General features: G+C 38.3%; 1 protein-coding gene across 1 annotated transcript in view; it reads left to right on the top strand.

The window, feature by feature from the left end:
* LOC131037511 (uncharacterized) overlaps positions 1 to 22,161 on the top strand; it is a 38,016-nt gene that overhangs the window by 8,771 nt on the left and 7,084 nt on the right. The window contains exon 2 of the mRNA XM_057969669.2: positions 4,188 to 4,257. Coding sequence (XP_057825652.2) covers positions 4,240 to 4,257 — 18 coding nt within the window. The 5' untranslated portion in view covers positions 4,188 to 4,239. The remainder of the gene's footprint in view (positions 1 to 4,187; positions 4,258 to 22,161) is intronic.

Here is a 22,161-nt window from a genome sequence, read left to right as displayed (position 1 = left end):
GCCCCAATACATTGACACTGGCTTCTCCCCCATAGCTTTGGCACCAAATCCAACATACTTTCCATAGAAAGTTTTGTTTCCTGCAAGAAAATGACATCAAGAGAATGACTCCTTATCAACTCCCGAACAACTTTTTGTCGAGGGCCACTGTTCAAGCCCCTCACATTCCATGACAGCACAATCATTTTGTGGGATTGGAAAAATGAGAATCTAGAGTCTTTACTGACCCTGACTCAACCAAATTCTCCCCCATCAATTTGATCTTATCCAAATCCTTCTTTCTGCCAACCTTCGAAATCTTCTCCGTTGCTCCTTTTTTAATGTCCTTCTGATGAAGACCCAAATGTAAGGCGATCTTGTTACTTTTGACCCCAGCAGGTTCCAATTTTTGAGTTGCAGGAGAACCATCCCCCCCAGCCAACTTCACTTCAGCACCAGAAATGGGCCCCAATTGAGCCACTACTGGCTGATCCATCTCCATTTGCTGACTCCCAACTACTTGCAGAGCCTAGGTAGAGTCCCAATTCACACTATTAGGGACCAACCCTGATGCACCCTGATCCAAAGGAATTAACCTTGGGTTCACCTCCTGTTGGGTAAGGTCGTCCAAGGCTTCAAATCTGTTAAGGTATCCTCCTCCCGTCTCTCCTGTAGGGGCCTCTTTTGTCCCCGATTCCTGTTCTTTGTCTTAATTGGGACAAAACCATCAACACCCACAACTTCATTAGACATGGCAACTTTTCCTTTGTCAGCCCCATCTATGTTACGGGTCGGTTGTTGAGGTTGGCGCACCACCGGTTTATACCCAGGACACTTGCGCTGCAAATGACCATACTCATGACACAGACGGCACCGAAATGGTAAAGTCTCATAATAGAATTGCTGAACCCAAGAATAAGAACCAACATACATATCTATAGCATCTGGCAGGGGCTTACTAAGATCAATTTCAACACAGATACGGGCGAAAGTCATTACCTTTCTCCCCAAGGTTTGCGTTGAGGATCCAATTGGCCTCCCAAGCACTAAAGTGAGCATCTGCAAGACATCCTCCCGGCAACATTCCACCGGAAAATGCGGTAAACGAACCCACATTGGGACCCTATTCGGGAGCTCCTTTGAAGGGTTAAACCCCGCATGCCAAGGTTTGATGAACAACCCCACCTGGTTGTAAAAATATGGCCCTCCTTCAAAGACCCTATTGTGATCCTCTATGCAGTTGAATGTAACCTTGAAGTAGTTGTTTGCCAGCAACATAATCTCCATTTCCCCTTTTGGTGCCCAAGTCCTCTGATTCCAGTTCTCCAAAAACTGTAGAGAAACCCTCATCCCCCAAAACTTGCAATATAATGAGTGTTTTGAAAAGTATTCAACATCTTCAGCTATCATCTCCGGAGGAATAACCAACCTCGACCTCTCACTGCACCTCTCCAGACAACCATTAATCTTCGTAATCCGAGAGCCACTAGCACTACCAAACCCCGAATTTGAGGCAAAAAGGTTATTCTCAAAGGTCTTGACACTTTGGGATGGTGATTTTAAACCCACTGTAGCATGGAAATCTATGTCGGGAGACGCCTTCGAGGCCTCTCCACCAATACTAGACATAGCACCTCGCGAAAAGCCCACACCCCGAAAAGAAATGAGCAAGGGCTCCACACACCCCTGCAAGGTACCAAACAACCCCCCTTCCAAGCTCCACCACAGGGTAGATCGGACCCCCATCGCCCTTCCTTGCATGCAGACTACGAATACGCAGGAAGCCCCAAGCCCCTGCCGCACGCAGCACCAACCCACCTTGCGCAGCCACCGAACCTCCACCAGCACCTGCAACCCTGAGATCAGCCCCTCCTTGCACCAGCACTCACCTCTTTCCCACCTACGCACCAGCACGCAGACGCCTCCCACGAGCTAGGGCTTCGATGCCCTAGCCCGTGCACAGCTCCATAATCTGTTTTGCTTACATTTTGTGGAAGGAATTGCGTCTCTACCCGTGCACTATTTTTTCAGGCTACAAGTTTTTTTGTTCCATTTTCAGGGTTCCGACTTGGAATCAATAGGCTTGCATCTCTTATAATATTATTTGTTGAATTTGATAGTTATGTAGTCTTTCAAGAGTTTCACACCATTTTATGCATTTTTTGTTATTGTGCATACAATCTAAGGCAAGTAATTGGTATTTTTTATTCTGAGTAGAAGCTGTTGGTTTATAGATAAATGAGAGTCATAACTTCTCTATTTTTGCTATTTTTTTCCATACTTTTTGCTCGTGGGACCTGGCATGTACAGTGCTTCTCATGCCCTAATATCTTTTTCTACAAGATTGAAGGTTATATAATATTTGGTGTCAACAAGGCTGTAGAATTCTTTTTAGTCTTCAATCTGTTTCATTGTGGTTTGTGTATTTCACATTTGAAGACCACAAGTGAGTGATATTTTACATGGTATTAGTTGTGCATGATGTGTGGTTTTAATTGGGAAAGAGCTGCATTGCACGATGTGGGCTGAGTGGGGCGTGATTTGAAAAAAATAGCATTGAATTTTAAAAAAGTTGCAGATGATATAAATTCTTGAATCAATTGTTTAATTAAAATTATTCGGAGTTTTTATTTAAATACATAGATTTCTTTGAGAATTTGTATATCAATTTAAAAATTACTGGACATTGGCGAAAGCAATTTTCTATATTAGAATAACTTTGTTTTTCCAATTCATTGTTCTTGTAGTTTCATTTTTTTTTAATATAATTCAAGCAGTTCCTCTTGCCTGTAACATGTATGTAGTTTTCTGCTTGAAAAAAAAATTAGTTCATCTGTGTCATTAAATTTTAACCGTTCGTCTTTTGACAAATAATGGATTTATGGCCTTTACCAGTCTTATAGACATGTTATTTTTTAGCTAACGTTTCAAAGCCCTTTTATGACTTCGTAGCATTCTTTATATCTTTGATGCAATAATATTGATTGCGTATGAACAAAGGGAGAACTGCAAAGAAGCTCCGAGTTGTAGGCCAGCTCCAAATTTTTGTCTGGTAGTCCTCCATAGTATGAATGATTTCGATTTTATTTTTCTTTGTTGTAGGTTTAATATGGGTTCCTATTAGAAAGATCTCTATTTTTCAGGAACCATTGGAATATAAGGTCGAATTTTGCATATTGTGAAATAAGTATTTTTTGTCTTCTTTTTTCGTGGCTTCTTTGGAAGTACTATTAAAATTTCTTTCTTATATATTCATATGAAACATGCACAAGTTTTGTGTTTGATATTTATTTTTTCTCTTTTCAAAGTGAATGCAATATCACAAGCGTTCTCTCTTAAATTCAAGAAACTCATGCAGAAGAATTTGATTCCCAAATTGTCACCGAGGTCAGTCATTCGACAGTGGCAAGATAGATGTGATCTCTGTTAAATCCAAAATATCTTGACATATGGTTTCCATTGTGAATAATAATATTGAAAGTTTTAATGTTAATTCATCTCTGTCTCATTATTTGAATATTTTTTTTATGTGTAATATTATTAAATGATCTCTGTTAAATCCAAAATATCTTGACATATGGTTTCCATTGTGAATAATAATATTGAAAGTTTTAATGTTAATTCATCTCTGTCTCATTATTTGAATATTTTTTTTATGTGTAATATTATTAAATGATTATCTCTGTATACATTAATATTATTAAATAAATAGTTAATTAAAATATTATTGCATTCTCCAAAATGATTCAAATAATAGAGCTAAGCACTTTTATCCCTCTCATTTTCTTTTTGAAAGAAGCATATATGCAAAGTATGAAAAGATAGAATAGGCATTTGTTTTCTATAGTGAATGATATATTTACAAGAAAGCTTCTAGAAAAAATTGTGTATGTTTTTGTATCATGATAGATTGCTGAGTGCATCAGGATATAAAAAACATACATAGTTTTTTTCCAAGAAGCTTTCTTTCAAATAGATTAGACATCTAAACTGTTTGACATAATGTCTCAAAGTGAGTGCAATCCATCGTTACACAAAAAAACATAGAGTGTTTTTCCCAGAAGCTTTCTTGTAAATATAATAGGCATCCAAACTCTTTGACATAAGGCCTCAAAGATACGGCAATCTTAATAATGCAATGATTGTAGGATATGAACAAAATCGATTTGTTGATAATTTGATAATTTTCAAGGAAATGCAATTGGCAGGTTAAAGCCAAATTTGATAACCTTTCTCAGCATTCTTTCTTCCTGCGCTGAAATGGAAGCTTTGGAACAGGTATGGACATCCATCAAAACATTATAGAAGGGGTTTTTTGTTTAGATGTTTTACTTGCAACTACACTGGTAGACATGTATGCAAAATGTGGAAGCATAGACATGGTACATGAACTGTTTGACAAAATGCCTCAAATAAGATATGTTCTCATGGACTGCAATTATGGTGGGATACACACAAAATGGATTTTTTTCCAATTTGTAGTTTTTGACATTGGGTTGGAGATCAAATTGTTATTATTCCATTCAGCATCCTTTTAAAAGGAATCAATCAAATACCAGAATTTGCAGAGAAAATCAAGTCATCTTCAAACATTATTAACACAAGTGAACTTGCAGAATTGCATAGACAATTGGTTTCTGTTATTGAAATAACTTCTATAAACAACGCATTCTTGGGTTATTAATTTGTGGATTAAGATGTTTGCCTTATGCTAGCATATTTATGTCAATTCTAAAGTAGAATCTTTTTTCATTATTAAATGTGAAATTATCATCTTGTAGATATCTGTTTCGTGAGCAAAATATAATGTATTTGAGCTTTGAACTGGTAAAGAATTTGCTTTTCTACATATTGTATTTTTTCAATTATATTTCAATGAAGATTGCTAACCAAGAATCAATGTCACAGTTTTTTTTGCCGTCTCCTTAGATGTTTATTTTTTGTATGAAATGGAATTGCAGTTACGTTTTCTTTTTAAGTTACTATTTACATTGTTGTTTTTCAATTTAAAAAAATATCATTACACGTGGGATCATAAGTCTCTGTAAGTTACTATTTACATTTTTGTTTTTCAATGTAAAAAAATAACATTACACATGGGACCATAAATCTCTGTGATCCCCCTCCACTTGAGAAGCCTTAAATTGCACTTCAAAAAAATTAAAACTGACATACTCCATGTTAGAAAACATTTTATTGGCAGTAAAACTGCATGAAACAAACTGAACAAATGCTTCGTTGTCACCTGAAAAGTACTTAGAGACCAGCGGATCAATCTTTGAAGCATTTTATGTTCAATATTCAGCTATAAGAAGTTTTTCACATCTATGGTTTGTGATGAAACCAAATCTAGCACTGTTTTGCAATAATTGAATTTTAGTTGAAAAATCTCTTGATCTTTTTTTTTATAAAGTGCATTTTCATATTATTATTTGGAGTTCTCTATTGATTGTATTTTGTTCATTCCTCGGATATTCATGTTATTGAGTTCTACTTGTTTATGGTTGTGACAACTCTTCTTTTATAGTTGCAAGTTTTTCCACAATTACTAGCAAGAGATACAACTTTGTGAATGGTCATGTAGACTTTGACAGGAACAAATATTGACATATTTTCATCTAAGAACTTGTGAGAAGTTTCAATTTCTTCTTTGAAAGGAGTTGAATCCATCCCATATATGGATGCCATTGGAGGATTGAAATGATGAAGAATAAAAGAAATGATAAAAGCTTAATTCAAGATAATTTTCAAGTTATTGAGAATACAAAGTAAGATTATAGTTCACTTAACACATCTGGTCATTATCGATGCACTTATGCAGTCTATGTACCCCTTTGCTCATATATTGGGAAGTCACTTGTCATCCCACTTACCAGTGGCTATATAGTAAATATTTCTTTGTTGGCCGTTTTACATCAACTTGTAATGTCCCCTATTGGGGTATACCTGACTTTTTCCCAAAAGAAACAATTCCAACAATATAATTTGTTTACAAATAATATGCTATAACTAAATCATATAATATCTATTGTACTTTTAAAAGTAAATAAACAATTAACATTTATGAAATGATAGACAGCATCACCAATTTGGATCCATTCTATAGTTTCATTTCCAACAACCAACCAGAGTAGGGATTGGAGGGGAAAGGGTGATAGTGTAAACTATTCACCACAACGAAGCCCAAGGGCATGGTACATCTAACCAAGACAATTCCACCCCTTGGCCCACAAGTGGCAGAATGTTAGAACCTCGAGAGGCCCTCTGCTTAGACGCTGTAGTTTAGTTGAACCTGTTGCGTTTTTTGGTTTGTTCTATGCATTCTTTCAAAACAGCAAGTATATTCTAACCATTTCAAGAACAAAAAGCAAACATAGGAAAGCGCTGGAAATAACTTCTTATTCAGAAATTAACTGATCAAACCCTTGTTACATGTGTTCAACCTTCATTTACCCTGAATACATAACAATAATAAAAGATAAATACCTCCTTATTTTATTTATTGATTTTAGATCACTCCATATGCAAAATCACAGCCTTGGGAGATTGGCGCCATTTCCCCAGGCAGCCATACAGCCACAAAGAATCTCTCCTATGAGTGCCTTGGTTTCTCTGTCTGCTGCTACACACAACCTTGATCTTTGAATGAAACCAATTGGAAGAGCAAGATCGACTGGTATTTCACAGCCTCTGATGCTGCTGCACAAGAATCCTACGTTTCCCTGTACCGATACCTCTAATTACTGCAGAAGATTCTTCGGCTGAAACCCTTGGCCAAAAACTCCTCTCAGAGCTCCAAAAATATTATCAAAACTCAGCATAAAGGAAAGAAGACCAAAAATCTTCTTAAAACCTCTCCTTTAGGGTTGGCGCGATTTCTAAGAAGTGCGATTTGGCTTGCAAAAAAGGGTTTTAACTTTAATTATTTTATTTTGACACTTCCAAAGTCAAAATAAAAATAATTGTTCTCCACTTAATACAAAACTGGCCCCATCTGATGATAGATAGACCCTCACTTAAGTTACAACTTAAAGTGACATTTTAAATATTAAAACATTAAAGTTCGCCATTTAATATTTAATTATAAATAATCAAATATTAATATCTCTCTAAGTAACCATCAAAAATGCCTGCCGTCTGAACTGGAGACTGCCAAACCATAATCTGTCCTTGCCCAACCCACTGGCTAAAAATAGCAGGACTGCTAAAAATAGAAAGTATCTCAAACGGAGTCCTAGAGACTTCAAACGAAAACCAGATCTGGAGTGCTTGCTCTGAAGATGATCAATCAAACTCTGGAGGACCCTCTACCGAACCTCATCTACCTACGAGGGTCAGTAATAGGTAGTGTTCCATGGGCGTTGGGGATGGGGGGACGCGGGGACGTGTCTCTGAGACGGGGGGATCAAGGGTCTAAATTTGGGGACGGCGGGGGGACGGCGGTGGGGGGGGTGGCAGGGTGGTGGTGCTCATATACTTATACATATACATATAGTACTTGAAAAACTAGTTTTGAAAAGATGTATAACAGTATAAGAATTAGATTTCAAATGAAACTATAGGAAATACCAAGATTACTTAGATTAGTGATATGTAACTATTTGCTAAAAGTAAATAAAATTTGACAAATGAAATTGTCAAATTGGAGATTTCTCATTTCTATCATATGAATATCGAAAAAGGAAAACGAAAATACGAATATCTGATGCCATTGCAAAGTCTATAATAATAAAGATGATTACATGATTCATCATTACAATGAGTAGCCAAATACAAATATGAGTAGCAATAGCATTACAAAAGAGACTAGAGTCAAATACAAAATGACAAAACTGAAAACTCAAACTGTAGCTAATGGAGGCCTCTAATCATCTGCGAACTCCTCCTCATTGGAACTGCTGGACTCCTGAGGATCAAGGTCCCTCAAGCTCACACCAACTAGCCCTGCATCTGAAGTGGTAGGATCTTCCTCATCAATCTATGAAGGCTCCTCTGGCTCTACATCCCATCGTGCCGCTGGACTCTCCTTGTACATGAGTGTCTTGCGGTCAATGAGACGCAAAGCACTGTGTACAGCCACAAGCTTCTCTGCTTTCTTAGAGGTAAGTCTGTTCCTCTTAAGAGAGTGGATGAAGCTATATGTAGACCAATTCCTCTCAGCAGCTGAAGAACTGGAAATCTGGGATAGCAGACAGATGGCTAGAGTGGTGGTCAAAGATTTCGGGCCATGACAATTCCACCATAAAAGTGGGTCCTCTTGTGCCATGTTGTCTATATCCATCTTTGCCGCATCTGAATAACCTCTAAGAGTGGCAAATCTTCCCCACTCAGTGCGCATTGTGCCAACATCTCTGGAATCAAACATCTTCTCTATGCACCTAAAGAAACCCGCCTTCACCTCATCATCCTGAATCGGTGTTAGTCTACCCGGTCTAGCCTTGTACCACTTAGGATTCAAGGCAAAGGCAGCCATATGCAAAGGAGTGTTCAACTTGTCCCATCTACGCTGAATGATAGGCTGGATTTGCTCATTGTAGAATGCTAAAGAGGGGTCCTTCACTCGCACAGCAACCCTCATCTGGTCAAGCATAGAGTCAATGCACTCATACACCTCTCCAAGGTTAGGTGCATCCCCATCCCCATATCTGATCACCTGGAATACTGGAGAAATGATAGAGACAATGTATTTCGCATTAGTCCAAAACACATCACGCTTCACTATCTCCTTCACCCTTCTCCCTTGCTCTTTCTTGGCCTCAGCCCACCTATTCCACTCATTAGTCATAACCATGAGTTGCAATGCCTCTTGCAACTCAATCATTCTCTCCAAGAGAATGAAATAGGATGCATATCTAGTCTCAACTAGTTTCAAGAACTCCTTCTTCGCGAAGGTCCTGAAGAGTGCATGTGAAGTGTGGTGGTTGCAGATAAACATCTGCACATCTCTTGCATCGGTGACCACTCCTCTAATCCAGTCTATCTTCCCCATGTCCTTGAGTGCATTGTTCATGGCATGCACACAACATGGGGTCTACCAAATGTGTCTATAGGCTGCCTCAATGAGTCTCCCTGCTGCTCTACACACATGGGCTGCATCTGTCACTACTTGGACCACATTTTGTGGCCCAACCTCCTCAATAGCCTCCTTGAGGACCTGAAACTGGAAATCAGCATCTTTACGATGCCCTGTACAATCAACTGCTCTAAGGAAGTATGGGCCCTCTGCACATGTGACCATGACGTTGATGAGTGGACGATGGCTAATGTTCGTCCACCCATCCATAACTATGCTGCACCCCGATGCCACCCAACATGCTTTCATCTTCTCCATCAAAATATTGATCTTGGAATAGCTTTTATCCAAGATCAAGGTCCTCATTTTCGTCTCCCCTGGTGGCACATAAGATGGTCCTCCCTTGGCCACCATAGCCATCATCTCCCTATAATAAGGAGACCTTGTAACATGAAATGGAATGCCATTGGCAAAGAAGAACTTGCCAATGGATTCATCTATCTCATCTCTCAGCTGCACATTAAACATATCAGTAATGGGGTTGCTCTGTGCTGTCTGCAACTTATGTTTCCCAGCCTTGGTGGTAGTAGAAGTGGAAGTGGATGGAGATCCAAACATCATTCCTCTCGTCTGCGAAGCATGAGAAGTATGAAGTGCTGCCCTAGCAGACAAAGTAGTAGGCATTGAAATATTTGTGTCATCTGGAACCCCCCAAATCCCGTTAAACTCAATTCTGTACTGTATATTTTTGGCTTCCTCCAAAAACTTACAATGTTTCACGCCTTTTCCTCTCCAAAACAGAAAGCGTGCATTCACCCTACTAATGTTACCGAACCATTCTGTGTCACAAATATTGCACTTCCACTTCCTTGTTCCCCCACTTGAATGTGATGCAGTGCCTTGTACTGATATTCGTGAAGCAAACTGTTTTAGAGGAGACTTAGGATCAAAATGACCCCTAGCATATGGTGCCAACAACTCTGAAGGGCAACCTGTACTAGCTGGTGCACTTGCCATAGAGCTAGATTGGGCTCCAGGATCAGCCCCATGGTCACCCCCCTCATTTTCAGGTTCATATTCTGAATCATTCTCACTATGAGAATGGATTTCCATGTCATCTTCACTCATGCCTTGGGAGCTCATTGTGAAATTGACACTGCATTTCACAAAATAAAAATAACATCAGCCTAGTTTAACAATATATTTTAAAATTTTTTTCCTATTCATCTCAAAATGAGATTTGATGTTGAATCTTGAGGGCAAAATGATTCATCATTTTGCCCTCAAGATTCAACATCAAATCTCATTTTGAGTCTTGAGATGAATAGGGAAAAAAAATCCAAAAATGACATAGAACAATGAAAATCAGAAAATATTCAAAAAAAAAGTAAAAAACAAAAAAAAAACAAGAAAAAGTTGAAAAACCCTACCTTGTGCTTGAAAAATCTCTCCAAAATGTAGAAGAATCTTCTTCTTCCTCTTCTTCTTGCTTCTTCTAGCTCCTATCACATTTGCAATCAGCTTTTCTCACCCCTTCAATCAGTCTTTTTCAAGTTTTTCCTCCTCTTTAGCTTGCTGGAAAAAAAAATCAGTTTACCAAAATGAGAGTTAAATCTCAAAAAAAAAATGCTTTTGTGTTGTTTTCGGGGGTTGGGTGGGGCCCATGTCCAATTAGGGTTACCCCTTAATCCCCCCAAAAGGCACATGCTTTTTAAAATGTTGCTTTTTTAGTTTGTTTAGGCATGGGGACGTGGGAGACGTCTCCACGTCCCGACGGCGATTGGGTGGCGGTGGCGGGACGGCGGGGGACGTTGTGTCCCCGTCCCCCCGTCCTCGAGACGTCCCTGATGGGGGGACGCGCCCAAAAAGGGGGGGACGTGCCCAAAAAGGGGGGACGCGTCCCCGTGGTTCACTGGTAATAGGCTAATCTACCCAGCTGACAGATGTCAACTAGAAGGGGACATCACACAGAACCTCTAGTCCATCCAACTTGGGGTGGCCTACTTACATTGTGGGAACCGGTCTACTGCCTCTTCCTAACATGTTTCCTTACTAATCCATATATGATTGCTTGTAGGGAAATAAATAGATTAATTTAGTAATTAGAAGAATCTAAATAGATTGGCAATTCCAATTAATAATTAGATCAAAGATACATAAGAGATTACATATTAAACAATATACTTAATCATATTACATACAAATTACTTGTTAAATCAAATGGCTGCTGTTTTCTGAATGCAGATTATATATAGAAAATTTGTTCTGATATGATTGTTGTTGAATGATCGATATTTGTATGAAGATTGATCGATTGAATGAATTCCTTTGATTGTATGATTTGAGGTATTGGTGATTGATGATTAAGAGACTGTTGATTAGATGATTGATGAGTGATGATGTAATGAATGTTAGTTTGATATATTGGTGAATGATTATTGAATAAATGCTGATTTGATAGAGTGGTTTGCTGATTGACTGTTTGCTTGATTGATAATTGTTGATTGCTTTTGTGGATTTATGAGTGATGATTGATAAGTGATCCTTGAATGATTGGAATGAACTCTTTTATACTCATTGGTGAAAAGGTCACCACCTTTCATAAGACTTGAGTCACCACCCTCCATTGCTGCCTTTTGAGAATAGTAAATTATTTTCCAAATGAAGCTCCCTTGGATGTCCTCAAATGAAACCTTCTCCCCTTTATATCTTCTAATGTGAGGGAGAAGTCACACCTTTTATATCTTCCTTTTGTGAGAGTCACATTCTTTCACAATTACCACCCTTTGAAAGTGTACAACTCTTCATAATTTCTACCCTTTGAAAGAGTCACAACCTTTCAGAATTTTCACCTTTTGAAAGAGTACAACTCTTCATCATTTATGCCCTTTGAAAGAGTCACAACCTTTCACAATAACCACCCTTTGAAAGAGCAGAACCCTTCATAATTTTTGCTTTTTGAAGGAGTCACTTCCTTATTTTCTCCCTATTCCTTTATTCTTATATAAACTTTTTCTTGATTCACATGCTCCATTCTTTCTTCCTTCCTCCATACCCTTTTCTAAAGAACTCTTCTACCTTTTATATCTCATGTTGAAGGGGGCCACAACTTTTCATTTCATGCTGCTTGACCATTCATTAAACTTAATTAAATTTTGATTCTATTGTATTTTATTTTATTTTTTATTAAATCCTATTTCAAAAAGGGGACAGTACAGTCTGCCCTGCCCAAGATTGCTTGTCCTCTAACAATGTTGGTTTTAATCTTGTCAACTGATTTTTTTTGCCAATAAGAAGGTCAACCCCTGGGGATTTGTAATCCTTAAATCCTCCTTGTTATTAGCTTCGGCTGCATTACTCTGATATAATTGTTGTTTCTTTCTTCACTGTGTTTGCCTTAGATTTGTATGATTTTCTTATAGCTGTAAATTCAGCGAGCACAATAGGATCCATATACTTCAAACAATGTTGATAGCTTGCAACAACTTCATTATTACAACTACAACAGCAACAAAGGCCCACCATGGCCACAACGAAGGCAATTATTTTAGATTTCTGCCTTGAATAGCTTCTTGATACCCTGAAAACACAAATGCAACATCAATTTTTTCATACTTGGGACTCCACAACACTTGTCTCTTCCATACATTATATGGCCCTACTTTACATGATTGAGGACATGACTGTCTTCATTCTCATACAGGCCGCTATCTTTTCCTGTCTTCTCTGTCATACACAACAATGAACTTGACCTTCAAAATGAGTAGGGCAAGGACCTCTATCCAACTATCCTCTTGTTCGCTTAAACTCTGTTCATTGTCCTGATGACTTTGCAATGTTTTCCTAGACCTATCACAGTCTTGTCTTCATGACTGTTTTAGTTCACATTACACTTTTGTAAATGTTCCTCCATATGCTCTCCATGCTCTCCAATGTCTTTGCAGGCCTCTGATTTGTTTCACTCATCCATTGTTAACTTAGTTTTCTGAAACGCTTTCATGAATATTTAGAACATCCTTATGAGTGTCCAATGTTTGCAGTTCTAAGATTAATGAGAGATTGTCTTGCTGGGAAGAAGAGGTCCAGATTGCATCATGAACCTTGTGCTATAATAGTTTGGTAATGCCCAACATCTTCCTTATTGTAGATGCTTGTATTCAATGCACGAGGCTTTATATATCATCAAATTCTCTCGAGGCATAAGCTTGCAAAGCTATGTATTTGAACTTTGGGCAGTAAGGATTCAATAAAGTGGGTTTTTGTGTATTAGCATTGCAATTCATGTGTATGCATGTTTAGGATCAGGCTGAATGGTCATAGAGAAGATCACTAATGCGTGTGATGGTAAGAATAACAAAAGGATAATACGTTTAAGGGATGTTTAAATATCTGACTAGGTGAACTGCTTGTCATAATAGTATGGTCAAGAAGTATAGTAAGGATTATACCTTTCCAGCATTTAACTTATTATTAATCTTGAAGGGGGGGAAACATTCCCTAAATAATTGTGTGTATTAAGAATGGAGCAGGTAGCCATTTAAGGATGATAAAGGATCTCTTGATATTCCAGTCACTTCTTTGTAATGATTTGTCACGAAGGATCTTACACCTAAATTGGGATTTGAGTGGTTGTCAAGAACAGCTTGGACTAATTAATGACGAGGTTATTAGTAAGTTTTAGTCTTGTGTTGTAAACTTGTTGCGGGTAGTGTTATTATAGACTGTTCCTCCCATTATTTTATGGCTATTGTCTTATGACTTAGCGGCTTGCTATTGTTTGTCATGAACATATTGTGAATGGGTATTATTCTTAACACGTTTTCTTTCACATTTTATGACAATTTTTAGGCAAACTTACTATACTCATCAAGTTCTTACACTAACACTTAATGGTTTTTGAGCATTTGTAATCTCACATATTCTTCCTTTTCATGTTCAACAATCCCTTTGTTGTTTTTACTGGTGTCTTACCAATGAAGTATACGAGTGTGAGACCCATGTTTGCAGAAAGAGGGGCCTTGATGATCTTAAACTTGCACCCTATGTTGATTTGAATGCAAGAGTATGACTCTTGAAACATTCCTAAAATAAACGTGGAATAAACAACTTGCTGAAAACACATCAGACATGATGTGAAGCATATGCAAGACATATATATTTAGGGAGGCACACACACATAGACATGGAGGAAACACATAAATACATGTAAGATATGAAGGATACACACAAGACACAAGACATACATGGGAAAGGTACACATATAAAACATACATGGAGTAAACACGTTGAAAACACATCAAACATGAAGCAAACACATAAATACACACAAGATACAAAGCATATCCATAGATACACATGAAGCATAGACATAAATACATGTAAGGCATATGGATACACGTAGGGCGCATAAATACACGTAAGGCATGAAGCATACACATAAATATACATAGGACATTAAGTATACACATAAATAGATGTCCACTGTTTGCAGTATACACATAAGGTGTGAATACACATAAGGAATGAAGCAAAAGGCATGAAGCATAAGGCATGAAGCATACACAAATAGATGTAAGATATGAAGTATACACATAAATACACATGAAGCATGAGCATAATAGGGCGACAGGTGGCTATCCTCCACAACTAAGCCCAAGAGCATTGAACAACCAACCAAGTCAATCCGACCCCTTAGCCCACAAGCAACCAACTCAATGGGTGTCTACTCAATTGAGGGGACCCGTACTCATGCATCTCCCTATTATGCTTCCTTTCCAGTTTCTTAATTGAATGATATTTAAAGTAGGTTTTTCTCATAGGCTGGCAGGATTAATTTTTAGATAACAATTGTAATATCCCCTAGTGGGGTATACCTAATTTTTGCCCAAAAGTAACAATTCCGACAATATAATTTGTTTACAAATAGTATGCTATAACTAGTTAATATAATAGGCTGTTAAACTTTTAAAAGTAAACAAACAATTAACATTCATGAAATGATAGGAAACATCACCTATTTGGATCCATTCTATCGTTTCACTTCGAACAACCAACCATAGTAGGGATTGGAGGGGAAAACAGGATAAGGTGCCCGAAAACTGTTCGTCACAACAAAACCCAAGGGCACAATACATCTGACCAAGACAATTCCACCCCGTGTCCCAGAAGTGGCAGGACCTCTAATCCATCCAACTTGGGGTGGCCTACTTACATTGTGGGAACTAACATGTTTCCTTACTAATCCATATATGATTGCATGTAGGAAAATAAATAGATTGGTTTACTAATTAGAAGAATCTAAATAGATTGGTAATTCCAATTAATGACTAGATCAAAGATACATAAGAGATTACATTTTAAACAATATATTTAATCATATTGCATACCAATTACTTGCTAAATCAAATGGCTGTTGTTTTCTGAATGCAGATCATGTATGTAAAATCTGCTCTGATTCGATTGTTGTTGAATGATTGATATTTGTATGAATGATTGATTGGTTGAATGAATTTCTTTGATTGTACGATTTGAGGCATTGGTGCGTGATGATTAAGAGATTGTTGATTAAATTATTGATGAGTGATGATGTAATGAATGTTGGTTTGACATATTGGTGAATGATGATTGAATGAATGCTGATTTGATAGAGTGGTTTGCTCGATTTGATAATTGTTGATTGCTTTTGTGGATTCTTGAGTGATGATTGATAAGTGATCCTTGAATGATTGGAATGATCTCTTTTACACTTCATTGGTGAAATGGTCATCAACTTTTAAAATACTTGAGTCGCCACCCTCCATTGCTGCCTTTTGAGAATAATAAATTATTTTCCAAATTGATCTCCCTTGGATGTCCTCCTCAAATGAAACCTTCTCTCCTTTATATCTTCTAATGTGAGGGAGAAGTCACACCTCCTTTTGCAAGAGTCACATCCCTTCACAATTACCACCCTTTGAAAGAGTACAACTCTTCATCATTTCTACCCTTTGAAAGAGACAACATTTCACAATTTTTACCTTTTGAAAGAGTACAACTCTTCGTCATTTATGCCGTTTGAAAGAGTCACAACCTTTCACTACTACCACCCTTTGAAAGAGCACAACCCTTCATAATTTTTGCCTTTTGAAGGAGTCACTTCCTTATTTCCTTCCCATTCCTTTTTCCTTCTATAAACTCTTTCTTGATTCACATGCTCCATTCTTTCTTCTTTCCTCGATATCCCCTTTCTGATGAACTCTTCTCCCTTATATATCTCATGCTTTCGGAAGACAACTTTTCATTTCATGCCTCTTGACTATTCATTGAACTTGGTAAAATTTTGATTATATAATATTTTATTTTTACTATTTTATACAATAATAATATTATTATATAATTTTTAAATCCCATTTCAAAAAGGGAACATTACACAAACCCAATGGATCGATTAGCTCCTTGATAGGGGAGCATGTGCCTTAGGCTGAAACCTCTTGGACTGGGAATCAAGGATTGAGGGGTGTCTATTCCACCAAAGTCCTCGGGAATGATGACAACCTCATATATTATGGTGTTGAGGCCTTGCATTTAGCAAGAATTGATCCTTGGATGACTCATTTGGAACCATACCATTCAACTTCATCAATAAACCAAGGCTCCATTGACACTATTTACTAATTTTGGATGATTTGTACTTTTGTTAAATGTAGGACCTTAATACTATCCCCAATCAATTGTAATATTAAAAACTTGTTTGGGGACTTTTAGTGTAGTCTTGAGCTTGGACCACAGTTGCTAAATCTCTCTAACTTCCCCCACTCCAAGGGGCTAGACTGCTTTTTTTTTTTTTTTTGAATAAAGGGGTGAAGACTTTATTGATAATCAGAATCAAGAATTACAAAAGAAAACCAGAGCCTCAAAGCCCCAGAAAAGAACCACAAACCCAACCAAAGATCAACTAGCTTTATAACTAACCATATCCTCAGCAAAGATCTTATGCAAGTCCTGACAGTAATCCGGGGAGAGATGCTCCCAACCTTCAACTTTCCAATCATCACCATGTTCCGAGGCCCACTTAACCAAACAATCAGCTGCTCTATTCCATTCACAAGGAATGTGGATGAAAGACACCTTCTCCATCATAGTACTAATTTGTAGAATCTGGTGAACAATCTCTGCCAGCTGCCAATTAATCCCACTCACCTTCTGCTCAATCAACAGGTTAACAATAATTTGAGAATCCGATTCACAGATAACCTTCCGCCACCCCAACTCAAAAGCACGCTCCAGGGCATAGAAAATTGCTAATCCCTCTATAAAATTATTAGACTGCCACCCTTTATGCACTGAAAAGAATAAAACCACCTCCCCCATACTATCCCTACCAACACCACCAATCCCAGCAGGACCTGGATTACCCCTAGAGGAGCCATCGGTGTTAATCTTGATGGACTCATCCTGAGGGGGCATCCACCTTCCCACCCTTTGAACCTTCTTCATAGCATGTCTACCTCTCCTGACACAAGCTGAGACGGGAGACACCTTCGGCAAACCCAACCTACTCACAATATCAGCCTCCTCTATCCAGAGGAAAATTCACCTCACATTTAGCTTCCACCGTCTTCCGGATCATTCCAATGATTCTGTTCCACACTTGCTGAACTAACAGTCTGACCTCCCTAAAGATCCTCCTATTCCTCTCTAACCAGATCTGCCAAAGTATGAAAATGGGCCCAATGTGCCAGACAGTCTGGAGAAAAGATGACAAAATAGGAGGCCTGCCCAAACTGCTCCAAAACTCCACCAAAGAATCCGCATGAACACAAGGATGCTTCCACACCCCCCACCAGTAATGCCAGATTAGTAGCGAGAAAGGGCATCTAAAGAACAGGTGTGAGGAATCTTCCTCCCCATTACCACACAAGACACAAATGGAAGGCCCAAGGAACCCCCGCTTGCGAATATTGTCCCATGTTAGACATCTATTCAAAGCCAAAGTCCAAGCAAAACAGTTACACTTCGCTAAGAGAAATTATTCCACGCATATTTCCACCAGTGCATCTCCCTCCCCTCCAATCTATGGGACAACAAATCCTAGTACCCACTGGCCACAGTAAAGACGTGTTGACGTGTATTTTGTACACTATGAAACACAAAATAAAATACCTAAAGGTACCTTATCCTCTCTTGAATAAAGTCTCCGAATGCTGAAGATGTCGCGAAAAGGATCAATCGGGATGACTTCAAGGTTCTTTGCTGTAGGATCTCTACGTGTGGATAAGCTCTTTGTGGTATGATGTGATTTGCTGGAATCACAAGGGGACTTACACTTGATGACTAAACTTCTGATTTGCTTTGAATATTGCTGGAACACAGGATTTTACTAGCTAACTGGACGACAAACAAATGGCAAAAGATGCAGGGTTCAGGAAGTCTACTCTACTACCTAGAATGCGAGAAGATGGATGAACGACTAGGTGGAGTCCTACTGGGCTGGGTCTCACCATCAAGCTGAACAATTCAACATCAACTCAATGCGATCTTCTAAGGGATGCTTCTAATATGTTTAAATCGTACACCATCCGACAATGATCACCATTCAAGAAAATGCATGAAACAACAGACGTGTAACGACTTATGATTAAGCTCATTTGTTGTAGTTGACCACGCAAGGCGCACTTACCATCAGCAAGAGGCTAGTGGTTTGGATTAGACAGATTCCACACAGGTGCATTCAACAATTTTCTTCATTCAATCTAATCATCTACCATCTAGAATTGAAGATTCAACAAGAAACCATGCATATTGCAAGAAACGACACACTTCACCATTACTTCAATGAAAATGGAGTTTGTTTACAATCAATGGCAACAATTTCTTGCCTTGTCCTCCTATTGTACTCTAATTGCTATTCTATCAACTGACTATTCACCTCCTAACTACTGACTATCTGTCTTCTATTTGCCTTTACAAAATGAAGAGTCGGGGCTTATATAGTGCCCTTAATACAATTCAATGGCTAAGATCAATTTGAGATCAATGGCCAAGATTCAATAATGAAAACCCTAATTAGGGTTTGTTACAACCATTACATAACATTTAATGCTTGACCAATGATAAAATTGTATTAATTGGACACATGTCTTCTTTGGAAAATTCGACCAATAGATAGCCGAGGTAGGTACATCGAAGTTTGTGCCACCTCCCATAAGTTAGGTACATTGAATCTGGACATGCTGAGGTGGATCAACCCGACTGGAGGAGTGATGACTGGGATGCCAACTCGTCTGACACTTGGTTGATGCCAATTTGATGTTGCTGAGAAGCTAGCTTTAATTAACTCTTCTGAAACTATCTGCTTCTTCAACGAACCTTTGCTCTGACTTCTTTTGTCTTTGATGTGCAGGATGATGATGTACCTCGCCTTGGAATGCTGGATTGGAAGAAGTCATTCCTGATGATGCTTGACCGAAGAAGGCCATCCTTGTCGATGCTAGACTTCTTTGATGATACTGAGCTGGAGGAGATCATCTTTGTCCTGGACCGGATCTTCTTTGATGAGAACCTGCCGACTTGTAGATACTCCAGCCTTAGGAGTTGCCATCTTGATACCTACACAACATTTCAAAATTAGTCCTTGAGCATCAAAGGGTAGAAAATAAGACTCAAAAAGAAGTTTTAAGATATTAATTAGGAAACCTCATGATAAATCTAGAATTATCATTTCCTAATTAACTAATCAACACTCAGACTTTTCTAAAAAAGTCTAAAAAATCAAACCTTAAACAAGGGTGTCAAGATGATTTTGCCATACCTCCTCTTGAGTATTAAACTCTAAGAAATGATGTAAAAATAGATGAATTTCGCTAGGCAAAGTGTAGATCAAAGCCTTCTCTTAAACAAATTGCACCTTCTTTAGCTTGGAAAAGGATAAACTCCACTTCCTTCTAGCCTTCAACACTTGAAAGAAATTCGCTCCAAGCAAGCCAGATTTCGCTTCTCCAATTAGCTCTCCAATTTCGCACTTAAGGAAGTGATTGAATGATTTGAAATGTGAAACAAACCCCTCCAATAAATAGAGCGCTCACCTCTCTTCTCTCCAAGGCCGACTTGCCAAATAAAAGGTGAAATAATAAATAAAACCTCAAAAGAGTAGGCCGACTTGTCAAATAAAGGTAAAATAATGCCTTGTGCGCTCAACTTGTAATCTTTTATTTTTTAAAATTAATTTTAATACCTCTAAGATGCTTATTTTGATTATTTCAAGGTACAAAATTAATTTATTAAATTAAAATGCCTTTAATTTAATGCGAATTTGATTTAATCTTTCCAAAGGCCTTGAAGTGAGCAATTTTGACGATCTAGTGCAAATTGGAGAATATTAATTTTTAAAACAAGGCTTGATGAAACTCCATGATGATTTCGCCCTGGACCCTCCTTGAGGGTCAGGAGCGATTTTCCAATTTTAGCCTTGAATACTTCGCATCTTGACTTGAAAATCTCCTGGAGGGTAAATTGATATCCAGTTAATGTGTTGCACTTCAAATTTGACACTTTTCATGAGGAAAATAGGTGGAAATGTCAATTTCGCCCTGGACCCTCAGCAAGGGTCAGGAGCGATTTTTCATTTTCTACCTGGAATCCACCTCAACTTGGTTGTTGACCCTTCAATATCACTCCCAAAATCCATTTCCTTGCACTACCAAGTCAATTCGTCAACAATTTTGGAGGAAAAAATGTCCTTAAAGGCAATTTCACCCTGGACCCTCAGCAAGGGTTAGGAGCGATTTTCTAGTTCTAGGCAAATTCCTTTATCTTTTGGATTCCAAATCGCCTCTAAGGCACAAAACATCACATCTTCCTATCCACACAAGATTTTCTCTCAATTCTTCAAACAAAGGAGAGAATCCTAGAAAATCGCTATGGGCCCTCTCTGAGGGTTAGGAGCGATTTTTGTAATTGCCTTCAAAATACTGACTCTCAACAATCTCCTTTCACTTCAAGGCATTTTAAATATTATTTCAAACCCATGCCTAACCTTGGCTTTCCTCAAACTTGGATGAAAAGTTCCTATATTAGGTTTTTCGCCTTGGGCCCTCTCTGAGGGTCAGGAGTGACTTTTTGATTTTGGGTTGATTTCCTCTTTTGTTGATCATCCAAATTATATTCAACGGGTAGAACATGCTTTCCTTCATCCCTTCCAATCATAAAAATCACTTTGATCTTGCAAGAATAGTGCACTTTTGAAAATCTCGCTCTGGACCTTTCTGAGGGTCAGGAGCGATTTTTGCTACTTGGACCAAAATGCTTCACTTTTCATCTCAAAATTTCTTTGCTAAGGAAGATGTCATCTTGTTTCATGCTATGAATAAGTTCTCATGTCCAAGAAAGGTCAAAAAATGTGTACAGAAAGAAGAGAGGGTCCAGAGCGATTTTACCTTTCTTGGGCAAAATTCCTTCAATTCATCATCTTCAATCAAGTCGGGATACTTTATTATGCTCACTTCATCCTCCACCATGCCTTTGACATCTTAAATCGACCAAATAAGGCTAGAAATGACCTCTATAAGATTTTTCGCTCTGGACCCTCTAGAAGGGTCAGGAGTGAGATTCGTTTTGGACCTCCTGAGAGGGTCAGGAGCGAAATTCTCTTTGGACCCTCAGCAAGGGTCAGGAGCGAGATTTGACTTTTTGAACTCTCCGTCAGGATAATTTTATGGAATATAACATTTAAGTATAAGTGAATGTCACTTATACTTTAAGTTATATTCCATAAATACTTTCAGGATGTTTGAGAGTGGTTTCAGACCTCCAGGAGTTATATTGCAAAATCTAGTTTTTGGAGGTTTTTTCAATTTCCAGACTTAGTCAAATTTCAGGGTCAGGACATTCCAGACTTGGCCAAATTTCAGGATCAGGACTTTCAGACTTAGTTAAATTTCAGGATCAGGACTTTCAGACTTAGCCAAATTTCAGGACCAGGACATTCCAGACTTCATCACTTATCAACTTGACCTCACTCAAGCAGAACCTGCTATCCAAGTGATCCCCCTGGCGACACTCGAAAGCTAAAGGCTAACAGACAAAACCCTAAAAGACCTAAAAACAAACCCTAGAAAGCAAAAAAGTAGGGGTCCCCATTTGCAATGGGGCGATGTGTGAAATGGTCACAACAAGACGCCCTTAGGATTCGG

Source organism: Cryptomeria japonica, chromosome 6, assembly GCF_030272615.1.
Source record: "Cryptomeria japonica chromosome 6, Sugi_1.0, whole genome shotgun sequence".
NCBI classification, from domain to species: domain Eukaryota; kingdom Viridiplantae; phylum Streptophyta; class Pinopsida; order Cupressales; family Cupressaceae; genus Cryptomeria; species Cryptomeria japonica.
The sequence above is the reverse complement of the archived record's forward strand: the minus strand, read 5'-3'. Positions and strand labels throughout refer to the sequence as shown.